This window comes from Sinocyclocheilus rhinocerous, unplaced genomic scaffold (genome assembly GCF_001515625.1).
Source record: "Sinocyclocheilus rhinocerous isolate Xijiao unplaced genomic scaffold, SAMN03320098_v1.1 scaffold86, whole genome shotgun sequence".
In the NCBI taxonomy this organism is placed as follows: domain Eukaryota; kingdom Metazoa; phylum Chordata; class Actinopteri; order Cypriniformes; family Cyprinidae; genus Sinocyclocheilus; species Sinocyclocheilus rhinocerous.
In genome coordinates, this window is record NW_015650012.1 from 528,591 (window position 1) to 546,157 (window position 17,567).

At 37.3% G+C, this 17,567-nt stretch overlaps 1 protein-coding gene across 1 annotated transcript in view; it reads right to left on the reverse strand.

Annotated features, from left to right (window-relative positions):
- Positions 1 to 12,847: 12,847 nt before the first annotated feature.
- The window catches only part of LOC107711298 (non-canonical poly(A) RNA polymerase PAPD7-like), an 18,524-nt gene continuing 13,804 nt past the window's right edge, over positions 12,848 to 17,567 (reverse strand). The window contains exons 8-11 of the mRNA XM_016516269.1: positions 15,704 to 15,885; positions 15,136 to 15,282; positions 14,900 to 15,055; positions 12,848 to 13,552 (exon numbers count right to left, since the gene is read on the reverse strand). Of these exons, the coding sequence (XP_016371755.1) occupies positions 13,406 to 13,552; positions 14,900 to 15,055; positions 15,136 to 15,282; positions 15,704 to 15,885 (632 nt within the window). The 3' untranslated portion in view covers positions 12,848 to 13,405. The remainder of the gene's footprint in view (positions 13,553 to 14,899; positions 15,056 to 15,135; positions 15,283 to 15,703; positions 15,886 to 17,567) is intronic.

The following is a 17,567-nucleotide window of genomic DNA, read 5'->3' on the forward strand; positions in this document are numbered from 1 at the left end:
TGCATGGCCTTCTGGAGGACACGGGCATCCGCAGGCCTACCAGGGTCCAGGTAACAACTCAAATAAACCCATGTTGGATTATTCAGTCTAAACCAGTGGTTCTCAAACTTCTTGAATTCAAAGACACGCCATTGTCCACAACAATATTCGAAGGCCCCCTAGACCTATTCTTGTTTTCAGATGGGTTTTAATCTTTGGGACCTCCTAGTTTTTGTAAATTACAATTAAAATAAAAATAATTTAATTTAATAAATATTAGAAGCTGAACTGTTCTTCAGGGATCCCACTCTTTTTAAAGGCAGAGTAAGTGATTTCTGGTAGCCAATGTTTATATTTGAAATCACCAAAACAAACACGCCCCTACCCCAAAAGGGTCTTGCCCCTATTTTGATAGCTCCGCCCCACATATACGTACGCAACCCAGGCAACGATTAGTTCTGTGAAACAAAGCAAAACCAATGTTACACCGTGTCTACGGACGTGAGCGGTGCGGCGCAACAAATCCCCGACAGAAAACTGCTGCGGGGTTCTATTTATGACGTGCTGACACCGATTTCAAATGGTTTTCAACGGTCGTTTGACCTCTTTCTCGCGTCCAGTGTAGGCAGACTTTAGTTGTTGTAGACACGGTGTTACTCACCTACTGAGAAGAAACATAGCAACCTCGGCGTCCGATCGCAGGCCTCCGCTCCTTGAGTTCTCTCCAGCGCTGGAAAGCTGATCCGATATTTACACGGGTCCTACTTCTTGCCTTATCGTTCCGCAGACGTTTTCCTCTTTTGTTTTTTATCCGCCATCTCTATCTTTCTGTCGCTCGGCTCGGCTAATGTCCGTCCCATGCACTGAAAGCTCTCTCCTCCACATCACGAGTAGACACGCCCCTTATTGCTGATTGGCTACAAGTTTGTTTTGCTATTCGGCCCGAATCAGTTTTCTAAAGTGTTTTTGAAAAATCACATACCCTGCCTTTAATCATTTATATTTTATATTAGTTCATGTAGCTTTTGTGCAATAGATGCATAACAATTTATTGGTTTTAGATATTTTATGTTTAGATATTTCTATTTTGCGGGAATCCCGTGAATCATTTTATTCTCCCGCGTCCCGCGCACGCACACGAGTCTCTGCACTCGCCTATCAAGTCTTGTCCCGCGCCGCACTGTTGCGTCGGGTCTCGCGGGAAAGCAGGTTTCTATCCACTGCCACTTGACTGGACAGTGCGTGTGCTACATCCTTTTTACAATCTCTAGATTATAAAACACTGCATTCTGTCAGCAATGTAACGCGGCAGTAACGTATAGAGACCTCGGCTTGTAACTATACTCTAATTACTATTTTGAAAATTATAACACGTTAAATTACTCCGTTACTGAAAAAAAATCCAATTACAGTAACGCGTTACTAAGTAATGCGTTACTGCCCAACACTGTTGGTAACATTATAAAGGTCTTTACGGTCACTCTTATAGCATCATTACTGAATAAAAGTATAAATTTCTTCAAGATAAATAAATAAAATATATCAAAATCTTTTGAATGTCAGTGTCTTCTAAATACCATCATTGCTCCAGCAACACAGTCTTATTTGCTTGCATTATCCTCCAAAACATCTGCTTGTTGTTGTCAGGCAAATCGCCATACAGGACAGGACCTGAAGCATTGAGGTGAAATTTTGAGACAATCTAAGTTACACTTTTTAATAATAATAAAAAAAGCCTGCTTCAGCACCTTGGAACCCATATGGAGTCCAAGTCTGAGGCTTTTTGTTCAGATGAAACACATGCTAAGCACTGCACAGTTGAGAATAAGCACAAAAGACCCTCGTTAGACAGCCTCCATTAAAGCGGTCCCGGCCTAATGGCTGTGCGAGACTGTGGCACTCTGCTGAATTTTGACTCCACTGAGTCTGTCCAGTGAAATGGGCTGATGATCTCATTAGACGTGCACATCTGAAGAGCTCCACAGCCAAGCAAATGCATGTATACATAAGCTCGCTGAATTTAATGGACAAAACCAGCCAGTGCAACCTGAAGCATGACCTTCGTTTGCTGGTGCAAACCTCATCTCACTGAAGTGCTCGAGGCATCGTCAGTATCCCTAGCCTCCGGTAATGGAGGTGACATCTCTACATTGCTCGAAGCTCACTGTCACCATGTTGTGTGGTATTATCATCAATAGACTTCGATTGGAGAGCTTACAAGTCAAATTGTTGTCCCAAGTCTGAATCCCAACTATCTGGGGTACAACACCTGCATCTCAAAGATCCTATGAAATCAATGAATTTTGTGTCTTTTAGTGTATGCTATAGCATTTAAAAGTTTGTAAGATGTTAATGTTTTTGGAAGACGTCTCTCTCACACTCACAACGGCTACATTTATTTGATCAATATTGTGAAATGTTATTACAATTTAAAATAACTTAAATTTTTTCAAACTTTGTTTTATTCAAATTGTTATTTCTTCTATTAAAATTTAAAACCTTTCTATCAACGTTGAAAACAGTTGTGGAAACTGACTCATTGTTTCAGGATTCTTTGATGAATAGAACATTTAAAAGACTAGCATTTATTAAAACGGAAATCTTTTGTAATATCATAAAATGTATATCTTAAAAAAAAACTGAACCCAAACGTTGAGAAAATTCACTTTTAGCAAACTTACTGTTTCAACAGGATACATCAATATTCCTGTAATACATCAATACAGGAAAGTAAACGGCACTTGCCAAAATATTTTTTTTTTGTTGCCATCATTTACTTTCCTGTAGTTCCAAACACTGATGACTTTCTTTCTTCTGTGGAACAAAATGTGACCCTGGAGCACAAAACCAGTCTTAAGTCGCTGGAATATATTTGTAGCAATAGCCAAAAAAAAGTGTATGGGTCAAAATTATCGATTTTCCTTTTATGCCAAAAATCATTAGGATATTAATTAAAGATCACGTTCCATGAAGATATTTAGTACATTTCCTACCGTAAATATATAAAAACTTAATTTTTAATTAGTAATATGCATTGCTAAGAACTTTAATTTTCTCAGTAATTTGAATTTTTGGCACCCTCAGATTCCAGATTTTCAAATAGTATCTCAGCCAAATATTGTCCTATCATAACAAACCATACATCAATGGAAAGCTTATTTATTCAGCTTTCAGATGGTGTATAAATCTCAATTTTGAGAAATTGACCCTTATGACTGGTTTTGTGGTCCAGGGTCACAAATAAAATAATATTTTTAAGAACCTTCACACAGATTTGATCCATGCAAAGACAAACTCCTTAGAAATAAAGAAAAAATAAACAAAAAACTCTTTAAAAATAATTCATATGACTACAACTACTGTACATTCCAAGTCGTCTGAAGTCATTCAATAGCTTATGCAAGGAACAGACCAAAATTTGCCCTCCACTGAAGCATTAACTTGAGAACAAATGAATATTTGAGTTGAAATCAGATTTGTGAATGAAACAGTGTGATTCATTAAAACCAGTTGTTTAGTATGATGTGTAAACAACAGGTTCATTCAAAAAACCAATTCATGCACTGATCCGCTTCACGAGTTCAATTCACTGACTCCGGTCACAGCTGCTTTTGAGAAAACAGCTCCCTGACATGGAAGATTATCAGTAAATATTAATGACATTTTAGCATAAGTAATATGGCCTACACAAAAAACAAACAAAAAACTGGAGTAGAATTTACTTTGAAACAATATTCACTCAAAATTTGCCGTAAGTCATTACAAAGAAATGGCAAGTTTGAACAGAATTAAAGTTGAAATCGTATTTTCTTGTAAAATGTGCTCAACCCTTTATTTCATTCACAAATTCAAAAAATACTTAGTATACTTTTATGGTATTGCTTTTTTATTTAGACAAAGTTGAAATGTCATTGTAGAACTGTTCCAAAATATTCCAAAATCCTTCTTTTTTGTTCCACAGCTAAAATAACAACATACACGGTTGTTAGGACATGCGGATGAGTAAATGATGCCAGAAAGTTCCTTTTTGAGTGATCTGCTACTTGAAAGCAGCAGCAGGGGGCTTAAATCATTAAGGGAGGCACAGCACTATCTCTGGCGAGGTTTGAAAGTCTAACTTCTAATGTTCTGTAATATTTCAGTCCCTGCTCGAGTCTTCCATTTCAGTAATAATCTGTCTGAAGAGTCTCTTATCTGCAAGGACAGACTGCAGGCATCTCAAGATGCTCAAATCAGAATCTGTCTGTAATCTCACATACCAAATCATTACTAGTCACCGCACGAAGCGTCCTCTCGATATGGACAGAAAGCACTCATGAAAGCGAAAAGGTCAATGAAGCCAGACAATCTTTCAGGATCCATACAAATGTCAACCACAGGTCAAGATGCCAATTCCACAGCCAGCTAAAAAGTTCAAGCCATTGTTAAACTGACCGGTGTTGGAGCCGAGAGCGCTTGGAAACATTTGGACCATTTGACTGGTGGGTTTCAGGCATTTTGAAGATGTAAAAGAGGTAGGTGTCTCTAAGAGCCAAAAATAGACCGTAAACAGGCTAACAAGCGGCTGGGATTTTAAAAGTGGAGCATTTTGTCGGCGTATCATTTTGTTTGTCATACACACCTTTTGGTAATTTGGAACTTTTCCCAGTGTGTTTCATTTCTTTTCTTCCTGCAACTGTGAAGTGATGCATAACATCTGCTGGGTGCGGATGACAGAATGAGAGCAGGGGGAAAAAGAACACACAGTATGTGTGTGATAATATATTAGCCTTCTTGTATATGTGCATATTCTGTTGCATGCACATTTTAGATGTTCAATATCAGCCTTACACAGTGAGGCCCTCTCACGTTGGTAACATCACAGGTTGTTTCTCACGGGTTAATGCCCATTAAAGCTCTACATGCACTGATACACTAACTAATTTAAAATCTGACCAACCTTAAACTTTTGTACCTTCCTTTAAAATAGGCCCATATGCACGGACGAGCACATCTGCTTGAGAATTTAGCAAAGAGAAGCAAATTGCATTCCCTGGGTCACTCACTAACCCCTAACGCCATTAAGTTTGCTCCAGCTGATGTTTCCTCCTGATTTCACATCATGTTTTGATGTAACATGTTTCTTATAATTGGGTAATTTGATGTAATTTACTATGGGTTATGCATTTGTGTTTATGTTTCGTAACTCTAAAAGAATGTGGAAGGAAAACAATGTCGTTTTTAGTTTCACGCATAAGATAACAGGATTTCAGACTGACTTAAACAGCCGCAAATGAGACTATTGTAAAAATTTGCAACAGTCATTTGAAATCTGGCTGCTATTGGCAAGAGCCGCAAAGCTTATGCAGTTTAATCAAACATCAACACCCAAGGTGGACTACAGGCCCCCAAATGCTCACAGCGAAGTTCATTTAGGGGTAAAAAGAAGTCCGAAAATATCTTTGCAACGGTATACTGTAAGCAAACATCCTGGTGCCATCCGCGCTGCTGATGTAAATATGTGCTGCCAATGTCCTCTTAATAACAAAATAAACACACAACTAAAATGACAGCAGTGAATAACCAGCATTTAAGACTTCTGATCATCTGATCATAGCCATGTGGATATGTTTGCACCAGCTCTGCAATTTGGCACTCCGATTACGTAAAGACTTTTCCGGAAAGTTCACTTTGAAAAGTTGTTTCAAACTCCCGAAATGAACTCCAAACGAACGTTTTGGCCTGATGTTGTTTGAAATGACGGCACACTACACTTAATTTCGTTTGAAGTATAATGGGGACTTAAAGCGCCAGTGTTTCCTGCATGAAACAACATACACAGCACAAGCCGTGATGTCCGATTCACCAACAAATGACTTATATGAGCTGATCTTTTTAATGAGATTCACAAACCTGCTTGTGAATTAGCAACCTGAATCAGACTCGCTCAGTCAGCAAATGGTTACTGAGTTATCGGCGGACTCCCCTACTGAACTCTGATTCATTTTGGTTATGTCTGATTTAAAGTGGGAACCGTTGCTGAGATTTATACTTTAGGCTTCTGAGACTTCAGTCTCTTTACGGACTGGTTGTGTATACAAGAAATACAGTGTTTTATATTGTAATAAATTAATAACAGCATTCCAATCAATCAATCAAGAAATCAATTGATCAATCAATCAAGAAATAAATAAATGCTGGTTACTGTTTAGCATTTTTAATGCTGTTATGTCAACACAGCACAACAATTACTTAGTAAAAAGGAGATGAATTAGGCACTAAGATGATCTAATATAATATTTAATATAAAAAACTATACTAATATTTAATATTTAACATGGGTTATGCCTCAATGTTTATATTTCTAGATAAACTAGCCTCACAAGAAAGTAGTAATCAGACATAATCAAATACAATATAATACATAATATAGACACATGGGTTATGTATCATGTGTTTATGTTTCTAAATAAACCAGACTTTGAAGGGAAGTAGGAGGAAACATAATATTATATAATATTCACAAAAATGAATATAATCAAATATAATATTGAACACGGGTTTATGCTTCCATGTTTATGTTTCTAAATAAGCTAGACTTTAAAGGGAAGTAGGATGAAATTTAATATTATATAATATTCACAAAAATGAATATAACCAAATATAATATTTAACATGAGTTAGATGTCAATGTTTGTTTCTAAATAAATTAGACTCTGAAGGAAACTAGGAGGAAACGTAATATGTTATATAATATTCACATAATATCAAATTTAATATAATATTTAACTTGGGTTATGCGCCAGTGTTCATATTTCTAAAACTAGACTCTAAAGGAAAGTAGGAAGAAATGTTATATAATAGTCGCATAATATAATCAAATATAATACTTAACATGGGTTATGCATCAATGTTTATGTTTCTAAATAAACTAGACTCTAAAGAAAAGTAAGAGGAAACTTATTACATAATATTCACATGAAATATAATATATTATACAAACAAACCACAAGACCAACCCTCTTTGTAAAAATCAAGTAAGTGTGTATATAAAGCCAAAGTTAAAATATTTGCCTCCATGGTAACAAGCTAGAAGTAATTCTTATCAGGGAGCAAAAGAAGCAACTTCTCCTGCGAGAACCTCTTTGTCTATGTCTTTGGCTTGCCACGTTCGAAATGTGGAAGAATTAATTGGATTCTCGAGGCAATTTTCCTGACTCTTTTCACCCCTTATGTCAGTGATACCGAGTAACAACAGTGATGGCATATCTGGATGGATGGTGGTTTTGTTGAACATGTAATTGGGGTGTCATTAGTTAATTAGGAGATGCTTTGTGTTTTATCCCCACAGGCAAAAATATGTCACAATTATACGTCACGGTGATCAGACTTGAAAAGACCATCATTCCGCACCTGCACCGATAGATAAGAGCCTTCCAATAAATCTTTCAAGATATGGCCTAGTTGCCATATAAGCCTCCTCCTCATCATCGTCTGGTTCATTAAGCGTAAGCGAGGTCCACTGTCAGAAGAGAAATAATTACAAGTGACAGGAGCATATTGAGTCCAACCAGAACTCATTTCGCTCCAAAAAAAGGGAATTGCTCTCTTTTCAAAGGAAACAAGTACAGCCATAAAATATAATGCGGTTACATTTTGTGTGACAGCATTCAAAAATAGACAAGATGGCAGAACGATGAGAAAGGACATTTTAATGAAGTTATATCAATTGTCTCCCAGCCGCAGGCTTCAGCGTACTCTGAAAAATAGAGCAGTAACAATCTGCCCGGCGAGAGGAAACCTTCATCTTGAGCTTCTGAAGATTTGCGTCGATAACTGACAACACCTCAGCACCTCAATTCCTTTGTGCGCACTTTCCGTTCACATCGTAAGCAACGTGGAAAGCTGCCGGTTTCAGATGACACATCTTTTGTCATTGAGAAGTTGTGGTTTTGTGTACTCATGAGGAGAAGAGACAATGCCGGTACTGGAAATCTCATATTTACTATGTGTTCCAGAAAACAGGCTGTTTCCAGCTCATATGGTGACAAACCCATTGTTTCATGAAGTATGATGCAAGTCTGTTTATACACATTTCTGTGCAGAAAGGAGGCCAAATCTATCTGCATATACAGTTTCGATTTTTTTCCAAATACGTCTCTCAAAATAGCAACGCATATTTTATGCCTCAGCAGCCTTCGTTTCGCAAGGGTTCATTACTTCTGGAGCTGCTCGGAGGTGTTTTGGAGAAGACTTTGGTTCGTCTCTCTTCCCTATCAGCCCCGGGTCCAGTTGCTCAGTCCTGTGAGCTTTGACTCCATCATCTCTCTGGAGTTCTTCAAACATCATCTCACATCATGAGGGTGCAGCGATTTCTATCAACTTCAGTCCTTTTCTCTTAACCTCTTCCTTCCTATCTCAATCCCTTAGGTATCTTTTTACGCATTAAAAATGTTGGGGTGTTTACCTAGAAAGTTAAAAGCCTTATTTTCTGTCAAAATACCATAAGTTTTTTATAAAAAAGGTGATGTGATGGTAATATGGTATAATATGATTAGATTTTTTTTCGTCTGCCATGACATTTAGTCGTACTTAAGATGAATTGTATTTTCTTATTTGATGACAGTTGCGTCTACTTTCCAGTTTTCATTAACAACTGAACTCCAGTTACTATGGTATGTTTTGCTTAAATTATAGTTACCATGGTGATGGTACATTTTTGTAAGGGTTGTCGATGTATGGCAAACATTCACTCTTATCCCTATAAAGCCTATTGGATCATATTTGAAACACAAAGGCCTCAGACTGATCAACATGAACACAACTTTGCTGAAAAGCCTGTTGCTCACAATCTACTGCATGCCATCGTCTCATTGATAGTTTATACTTATGTTCACCTTCAGGTCATGACGTGCATTTTTTCATAAAGTAAATGTAAGAATAATATTTATATTGTTATAAATATTTTAAGATGAATATTTACTGGACTGAATCAAATTTAATAGATTATGCATACATTATTTTAATCATTTATTTTGAAAAATCATGTTAAAATGTGAGTAGCCTATCAAATGTGATATATCAGGCTTCTGATAAAAATGTATTGTATTGCATTGCATTATATGCTTTGACATAAAACACAATAACTCTATCTATAATACAACTATTAAAACAATACAACAATAAAAAACTACAGAGCTTTAATTTTAAAACAGAAGCATCTTACTAAGACATATTATTGGGAGATATCAAGTGACAACTGATATTTATATGTATTGTCTGTAATGCTGTTATGAAGATCTCGTTGATTTACATTTTTGGCCATATAAATATCAGCATTATAAAACAGGTGTTTTTCCTAAAGTGTATGTATCCATATTCTCCTATATCACATTATATGAGCCATAAAAACCTGATGTAGCCTACCAAATATGATACTCAACAAAAACGCATGCAATTTTACAACATGCAAGATGTTTTATAAAGGTTTAACAAACTCTTCCATTTCAAAAAAATGTTTCTGACTATTATCTCATATGTCAGGCTTTACAGGGTAAAGAAAATATAATAAACCTGTTTAGCAAATGTTAGAAAAAACAGGTTAAAGCACAGTAGCTTAAATGATCATGTTGATAATTAAAACACGCACGTAACAAATTCTATCGTTGCAAAACATCATATTTTCTCTTATAGGCTGGAGTCAGCATTTCAAGTAATATCGCATATCCAATTTAACAGAAAAACAGGATTATAATTGTTTCCTCACTTGTAACGTTATTACTGTGATTCGACCGTAGGCCGCTCGAATATTCAGTAAAACCACCGTGTAAAACATTGCTTTTATACAAGTACCAAGTTCAGTAAACAAACTATTTGATATTTAGTAGTACTTCACATTTTTAGACCCAATATTTCGCCAGGTACCTGCACCGTTTTTGTTCAGCCAACGAAAACAACTCCAAACGACAGAGCAGCAGAAACTTCGCGCGTCTTCAGCAACACACAGAAGAGAGAGATTCGCTCCCGAATGAATCATGTTTCTGAACGAATCGATCGATCGGGTGAACGATTCACTTATAACCCGCGCGCACCAGAGACCCGTGGACATTATGGAGTGCACTCATTCAACCCCACACCTAACTGTTAAATAGTTAATTTATGCTAAGATATTTACTTATTTAGTGGTCATGGCTTGTAGTAGTTTAAGCAAGATTTTAAAACAAACAAACAATAGGCCAACATAAGTCACGTTTGGAATTTTAGAATAAAAGGATTTTGAATTTATGGGAATAAAAAGTTAATAATTGAGATTTCTACATTGTGTTATACAATACACCTAATCATACCTAAAATGTGAAAATTTATGCAAGTAAAGCTTTATTTAGCCTATATAGCACCTTTTAAAAACAGTGTTTACAAAGTGCTTTATGTAACATATTTCTGCATTTTAAGTAAGTAGCCTAGTCTTTTACAGCTACTGCTATATATATATATAATTTAAAAAAAACTCATTGATTAACATTACAATCTATAAGAATTTAATCTCACATTTTGGTCATAGTAATACCAGCATCTGCACCAAATAGCATATTTTGCGGAGTCTGTGCCTGTGTACAAAACTGATGTGTTTTTTTCCTGGAGTCATAAAATATGAGCCATAAAAGCTTGATATTTCAACAATGACAGTGGTTCTTAATCACAAACCACCAACACTTATACAAACTTTTTATGCATTTTAAAAATATATATATATATTTTGTCTAAAGGTTCAATAAATTATTTCATTTAAAAAAGAAAAAATCAGACTATCATTTCATATGTCATGCATTACAAGGTTAAAGACAACTATTTTTTTTATCCAATTCATGCACATAAACTTACATCATTGTGGGAGTCTCAGACCTTACTAGCAAATAAGAATAATTTGTTATAAGCGTGTTTATCTCTTTAGAGTACAAACTGAAGAGCTCTGCCTTATGAAGTGCAAGCCCACCATCTAGTGGTAAAACATCAGTAATAGTACCAGCCACAATCCTATTGTTTTCAATCGCCAAACATCTGCCATTAGTGCGGATCTAGTAAAGCATGATTTAATATTTCATTCATTTATTCAAACAACAATTAATGTAGAAAAATAAAATGCAAGCAAGTGCATGCATGGTTTTAAGACGTTTATTTAAAAAATAAAATAGAAAAAAAAAAATTACATAAAAATATTGAAGGAAAACAAAAACAATTCCTCCGTCTGACCTCTTGGATGCTGGGTGGCCACACTGAGGGCTTTCAGTATAAGGATTGACAAGGAGTGCTTTTGGCCACTGCGACATAACAGACGTCAGCAAAAAAAAAAGGGTTACATTTAAAATCCATCATTGAGATTCAATGAGGAGTGTCACACTGTATCAAGCAAGTACATCACCACAAATGTCAAACCATTACAGAGTGAAACACTTCCATCTTTCCAAAACACCTTCACAGATTCACTCGGGAAAAACAGGGAGCCATTTTCATTCAGATAAATCACCGATAAAGTAGGTCCTTATGTGAACCGAAGGAGGGGGAGTGTTGCCTCAATGTCTGACCCATTTTGCAAAAGATGCTGGTTCTATCCAAAGCAGAAACTGCTATTAGAGTTACATTTGCCCTATTGCATTGATAGGCAGACGAGTCAAGAGTTACAAGGACAATCCGTAATCTCCGTATCAGATACGACTTTGTAAAATGCGTCATGTAAGTTTGTGGCAATCAAAGCCATTCCATACAGACCGCAAGACATGGTTGTAGTGTTGTAACAGCAGTAAAATAGTCCGGTTGATCTCCAGGAGGAAATATTTACTCAGACAAGACGTCTGGCTGCTCTTCCTCCATTAAAACAGACTGAACTTGCATACAGGAACTGTTCACGTGTACCTTGATGCCTCGCTCTCAGGCCTGGGTCTGTTAACGGTCACTCCGGTTGAGTTTTTCCACAAGATTTACAAGCAAACGGTCGTCGTGAGGGACACAGGAAGAGAGATTTTCAAAACTCCACTTGCATAGTAACAATAACCTGTATGCCTGTGATGTTCCGAGCAACAGCAATACAGTTTTAGTGTGCCATATACAAACAGACCCCCCCCCCAAAACACACAACACAATACAGTACAGTATAGGAATAGGTAATTACCAAAAAGGCATATGTTAGCGCAAGTACCTGGCAATAAATGCACGTCAAGATTCCAGAATGGAATCAAAATAAATTCCCCTTTCTCCACTAATCCGATTCGGGTGCCCGTTCAGAAGTCGAAAAGGTCCGATTAGGGCACCTTGCATAAAGCTGCACTGATCTGGAGTCTGCTCGCACGTTCATTAGAGCTTCTCTAAAATAATTCACGTCTCACACTTACCTAGAGTGATTTAAAAAGGACACACACACACACACAAATGAAAGCGCGTACAGACTAAGAGCTTGAGCGTTTTCCGATGTCTATCGGTTCTCAATCTGTTAAATCCAAGTCCTAAAGCCTTAATGTCACACAACTACAACCTTAAAGACGAACAAACGAACGAATGAGACGAATAAAAGCAACAGAGGAGTCTCTGAAGCTCAACACAAAGTGGGAAATGGCGGCACCTTTAGGCAAGATCGACACTGGTCGCTTTAACTCGCTCTCGTCCAGGTGCAATTTATGCCGAGAAAAGGGGAAGAGGGAATATAAATTCTCAAAAACAGTTTTAAAACAGACTTGAGCCTGTCTGACAGGATCTGTAAACGATGAACAAAATTAAAAACAGTACAAAAATAAAAACATTTTTACAAAAACAAACAAAATGCTGGACACAGAAAAGAAAGAAGGAAACAAAACCAAAAAATTAAATGTTTCCAGAGTGAGCAAAAATACAGAAATGAAGTTATTGTGATGTGTACAGTCAATACAGTGGGGAGCTCTGGAGGCATCTCGAGTGCAGGATTCGAAGCCAGCGTTACACAAACATACACCCCGATACAACAAACAAACAACTTGAAATCCACTGAATCCAGTTCATCCCACATGTGAAAGGTGTCACGTTTAGAACGAAATGTGTAGACAGGAAAACAAAAGAGCATGAAACACACACACAAACATACACAAAAAGGAACGTTTCACCTGTCAACCAGGAAGTTGTGGAGTAGACGACCAAAAAAAACAGTTCCTGTTCTTGAAGCTTCCTCAGGAAGATTGCACAGGTCAAAAAAAACATACGAGTCTACATATACATGCACAGATTCAGTGGCAGACTGAACTACTTAGCACCACCATCACCACAACTACTGAACGAGGAGCTGTGTTGCAAACGCTGGTCTCTCTGTGCTCACACCATCAGTAGGAGGGCTCAATGAGTTCTCGTCGTTTTAAGATGGGACCGGAGGGGTGGAAGAGGAAGCGAGGAGTGGAGAGGGAGCTTCCGGAGGGGAGGCCCGAGGTCTTTATCTGCTGACGCTGGCCGGCAGACTGTCCCTCTTCCTGCGGCGCCAGGTGTGGCGGTTGTATTGGATGTGGCCTCGGTTGGAAAGGACAGGACTGTGCACCACGGCGGGATTGTGGAAGCCCTTCAGAGGGAACTTGGGACCTGTCTGCAGGAGATAAGACAAGACAGGGCAAATTAGGACGATGCTAGCAACTGAAAAAAGAGCTCAGCATACACATAAATTGGATTTTAAATATATAAAATTTAGAACAAATGCATATTCAAAAGTATGGGGACAGTACTTATTTTGGAAAGTAATAATTATTTTTATTCAGCAAGGACACATTAAACGGACCAAAAGTGACAGCAAAGAGATTTATAATGTTACAAAAGATTTCTATTTTAACGAATGCTGGTCTCTTGAACTTCTATTCAAAGAATCCTGGGAGAAAAAAAACAAACAAAAAAAACATTGTTTCCACAACAATATTAAACAGCACAACTGTTTCCAACACTGATAAGAAATATTTATTGAGCAGCAAATTAGCATTTTAAAATACATTCAAAAATATGTTATTTAATTATTTCTAAATATTTTATACATTGCATTACACAATATTACTGTTCTACTGTATATTTGATCAAATAAATGCACCCTTGATGAGCATAAGAAAATGTTTCATAAAAAAAATTTAATACTACAATTTATATATATATATATAGCGTATATAACAGTATAACTATATATATATATAACTAACAGTAGCGTATATAAAAATAATATTAAAAAGACATTTTCTTAATTTTGACATGCAGTAAAAGCAAAACGTTGCTCTCCAACTCCAAAGTCAGTTAACTTGAGGTTTTAAAAAGGATCACCAGTAGGCCACAAGAGACTACAAAAGGGTCCATGGAAATTTGCAATAACTAAAGAAAGAAAGAAAGAAAGAAAGAAAGAAAAAAAATGCAGTGAAAAAAAATAAAAAAAATAATCATCTTTATCTTTTTCCAACTTAAGTGATATTTTTTTCCCCTAGTATTTTTCTATTATTGATACGTGGGCAGAGCAAGTTATTTAGTTGATGATACTGATTTGACGTAGTTGGGCATTACATTTCTTCCACCTTAATTAAAAGTATAGCTCACCCTAAAATTAAAATTCTGTCATCATTTACTCACCATAATGTTGCTCCAAACCTGTATGACTGTCTATCTTCTGTGGGACACAAAAGATGACAGTTTCGGATCCCATTGACTTCCACTGTATGGTCAAAAAATATAATGGAAGTCAATGGGAACTGAATGTTTGGTCACCAAAATTTTTCAGAAGTCAGTCAGTCAAATAGGTTTCAAATGACATGAGGGTGAGTTAATGGTGTCAAATTTAATTCTGGAGTGGACCGTCCCTTTAATTTGTCATTAAACTAGTAGTCTTGAAGGAGGAGGGAAAGTTGGAATCAGTGTCAAGATACACACAGCATGTAGAGAAGAGCACACGCGGGACACTGCCTACCTTGGGATGGTGGTAGGGAATGGGCAGAGGGCTGGGGGGAGCTGGGGGGACTGCAGGGGGAAGCATGTGGAGGTATGGGGGTAGTCCATTTGCCATACACACCTGTCTGCCAGGTAGAGCGTGGAGAGAAAGATTGCTTGGGATTGACACTCTCGCCTGGAGAAACAAACAGAGTGGACGTTACCCAACCATCAAAACATCATCATAGTTAGCTACCAACCAAAACAGCCCCTCACCTGGGTGGCCGGAGGCATAGAGAGTGCAGCCGCGATGCTGGCTTTGCCCGTGCCCATCTGAAGCACTGGTGGCAGGGGACCCGGTGCCAGGGTCTGAAGAGGGATGGGGGCTACAGGTGGAGCGACATACGGTGTGGAGTCAGAGTCCTGAAGGAGCAGAAGTCAAATATGTGAGAGGGAAAGACAATCTAAGGAATAATAAATCTGTAAAAGTCTGACATATGAAATAGTCAGAATTTTTTTTATTTATTATTATTATTATTTTAAATTGTGTTAAACAGTGTATTGAACCTCTACACACAATCTTAAAATTACATGATTTTTATATTTTGAGTATCATTTTTGATACATCAGGCTTTCTTGGTTTCATACAAAAATATGCAGTTTGGTGCAGTTGCTGATATTAATATGGGCAAAAGATGAAATTCTGATAGCTTGTAACGCAAATCAGTGAGATCTTTATAACAGCATAACAGACTACTCACATAAAATACATATGTGACCCTTGACCACAAAACCAGTCATAAGGTTCAATTTTTCAAAATTGAGATTTATACACGATGCTTACGATATCACTGCCTGACAGCGAGGATGCAGAAGAAGCGGAGGAGTGCTGTTGAGGGCTGGAGAGGGACATGGGAGAGTCTGCGCTGTGAGGGGACACAGAGTCCCTCTGCTGCTGGTCCTCCACACCTACACCCAGCAGTGTGCCTGTCTCCACCTGCTCCACTGAGTCTTTATGAGACGGACCTGCATGCAGAAAACACCAAAAACATCAGCCATACATACAAGTTACGCCGAATCAGAGCAGGTTACATCTGAAAGATGGCTGAAACTGGCGGATTCTGTCCAAGCAGACTGAGGACTTCCATAGCCACTTTTCAAAAGGTCACATACGCCATTTCTAAACTAATCTACCAAGCGTCAGTTTGATAAAACACATTAATCACAGTCAAAGTCATGAATAAGATGTGTGAAAGGGATAAAGTGCTGTTGAGGAGGACACTTGCTCACTTCAAGGGCACCTACAAAGTTACGCTTCATCAGAAAGCATTTCAAATCCAATCATATCAATACACTGCAAGGACAAAATGCAAGGGTTTGCCGAAGTGACCAGGGCTTGAATTTTGGCGTGGGATTGTGCATAATTCTACTGATTCCCGCAGTTTCCGTGCTTGTAATGTGGGATATTCCCGCAAATCTTTCAGGGTGAAAGACGCTCGGGACAGATGACGGAATGTATCGTTTGCATGTGCTTTTGAGTCTGATGCAATTTCAAGTTTTCCTTTCTCTTTGGAGTGTTACAAGCTGTTCGTGAATAGATAAGATCCCTAAAGTTGCAAAGACTAAAGTCTCAAACCCAAAGAGATATTCTTTATAAAAGTTAAGACTGGTCCACACCCTCCTAAAACGCCTCGTTTAAACACGCCCCCACGTTTACGTCACTGTGTGGGATGATTTGCATAACACCGCCCAAATGTTCAGGCAAATAAAGAAGGTGTAACTTTATTGTTGCTGCCACCGCCATGTTGTGAAGACGCTGTGGCTGATTTACGCGGCAATTTTACTGTTATACCGACCTGAAAAACTTAAACAAATACAATAACAAGATAAAACTAAAATGAACTGTGCTTGTGCCATTGCTTGTCATTTATATATTCTTATTTTATTACTGACTGTTTACTTTCCTTTTCAGTTAAAATAAATTCAATTCAGAGTTTGAAATCAAAGTTCTTTTTAAGTATCTTCCTCACAATATAAATATGATTCAACAACATTATAAATTGTAAAACACAAATACATTGGGTGACGAAACATTTAGGTTGGATGATTGTGGTTTAAAAATATGTCTAAAAAAATACCCTAACTCCCCCCTCAAATAAAAAAAATCCCCTCCAAAATGAAATTCAGGCCCTGAACATCAATATATTAATTTTACTTCATACCTTTGTTCCCCTTTGAAGAGCCAGGGTTTCTGTAGTTTTGAAAACACTGGACATATGAGGAAGCCTAATTTTAAAAATGTGATTTAGACCTGGAAATATCATGTAAATGAATCTTAAAACTAGAGCCCGACCGATATATCGTTTTGCCGATATTATCGGCTGCTGTTCCAAAGTGAAATAAACTTTACCGGAATAAAGTTGAATGGAATTGAATTGAATTAAAATTGAATAAACTTCAACTTTACTGTTCAGTGCACTGATGTCAGACTCATTTTGGATAATAAAGTTTATTGTTAAATTGTTAAATGTCCTGTCTCCATTATGTATCTGTCACGTCATTATAAGTGTTTGATCACCACATTTGAGTGATAATTGCAAAAAATGTGTTTATGTATATATATTCCGTTTATGTATATACTGTATTCTATATATAGTAGGGCTGTGTATCACCAGCAAAGTCACGATACGATACGTATCACGATACAT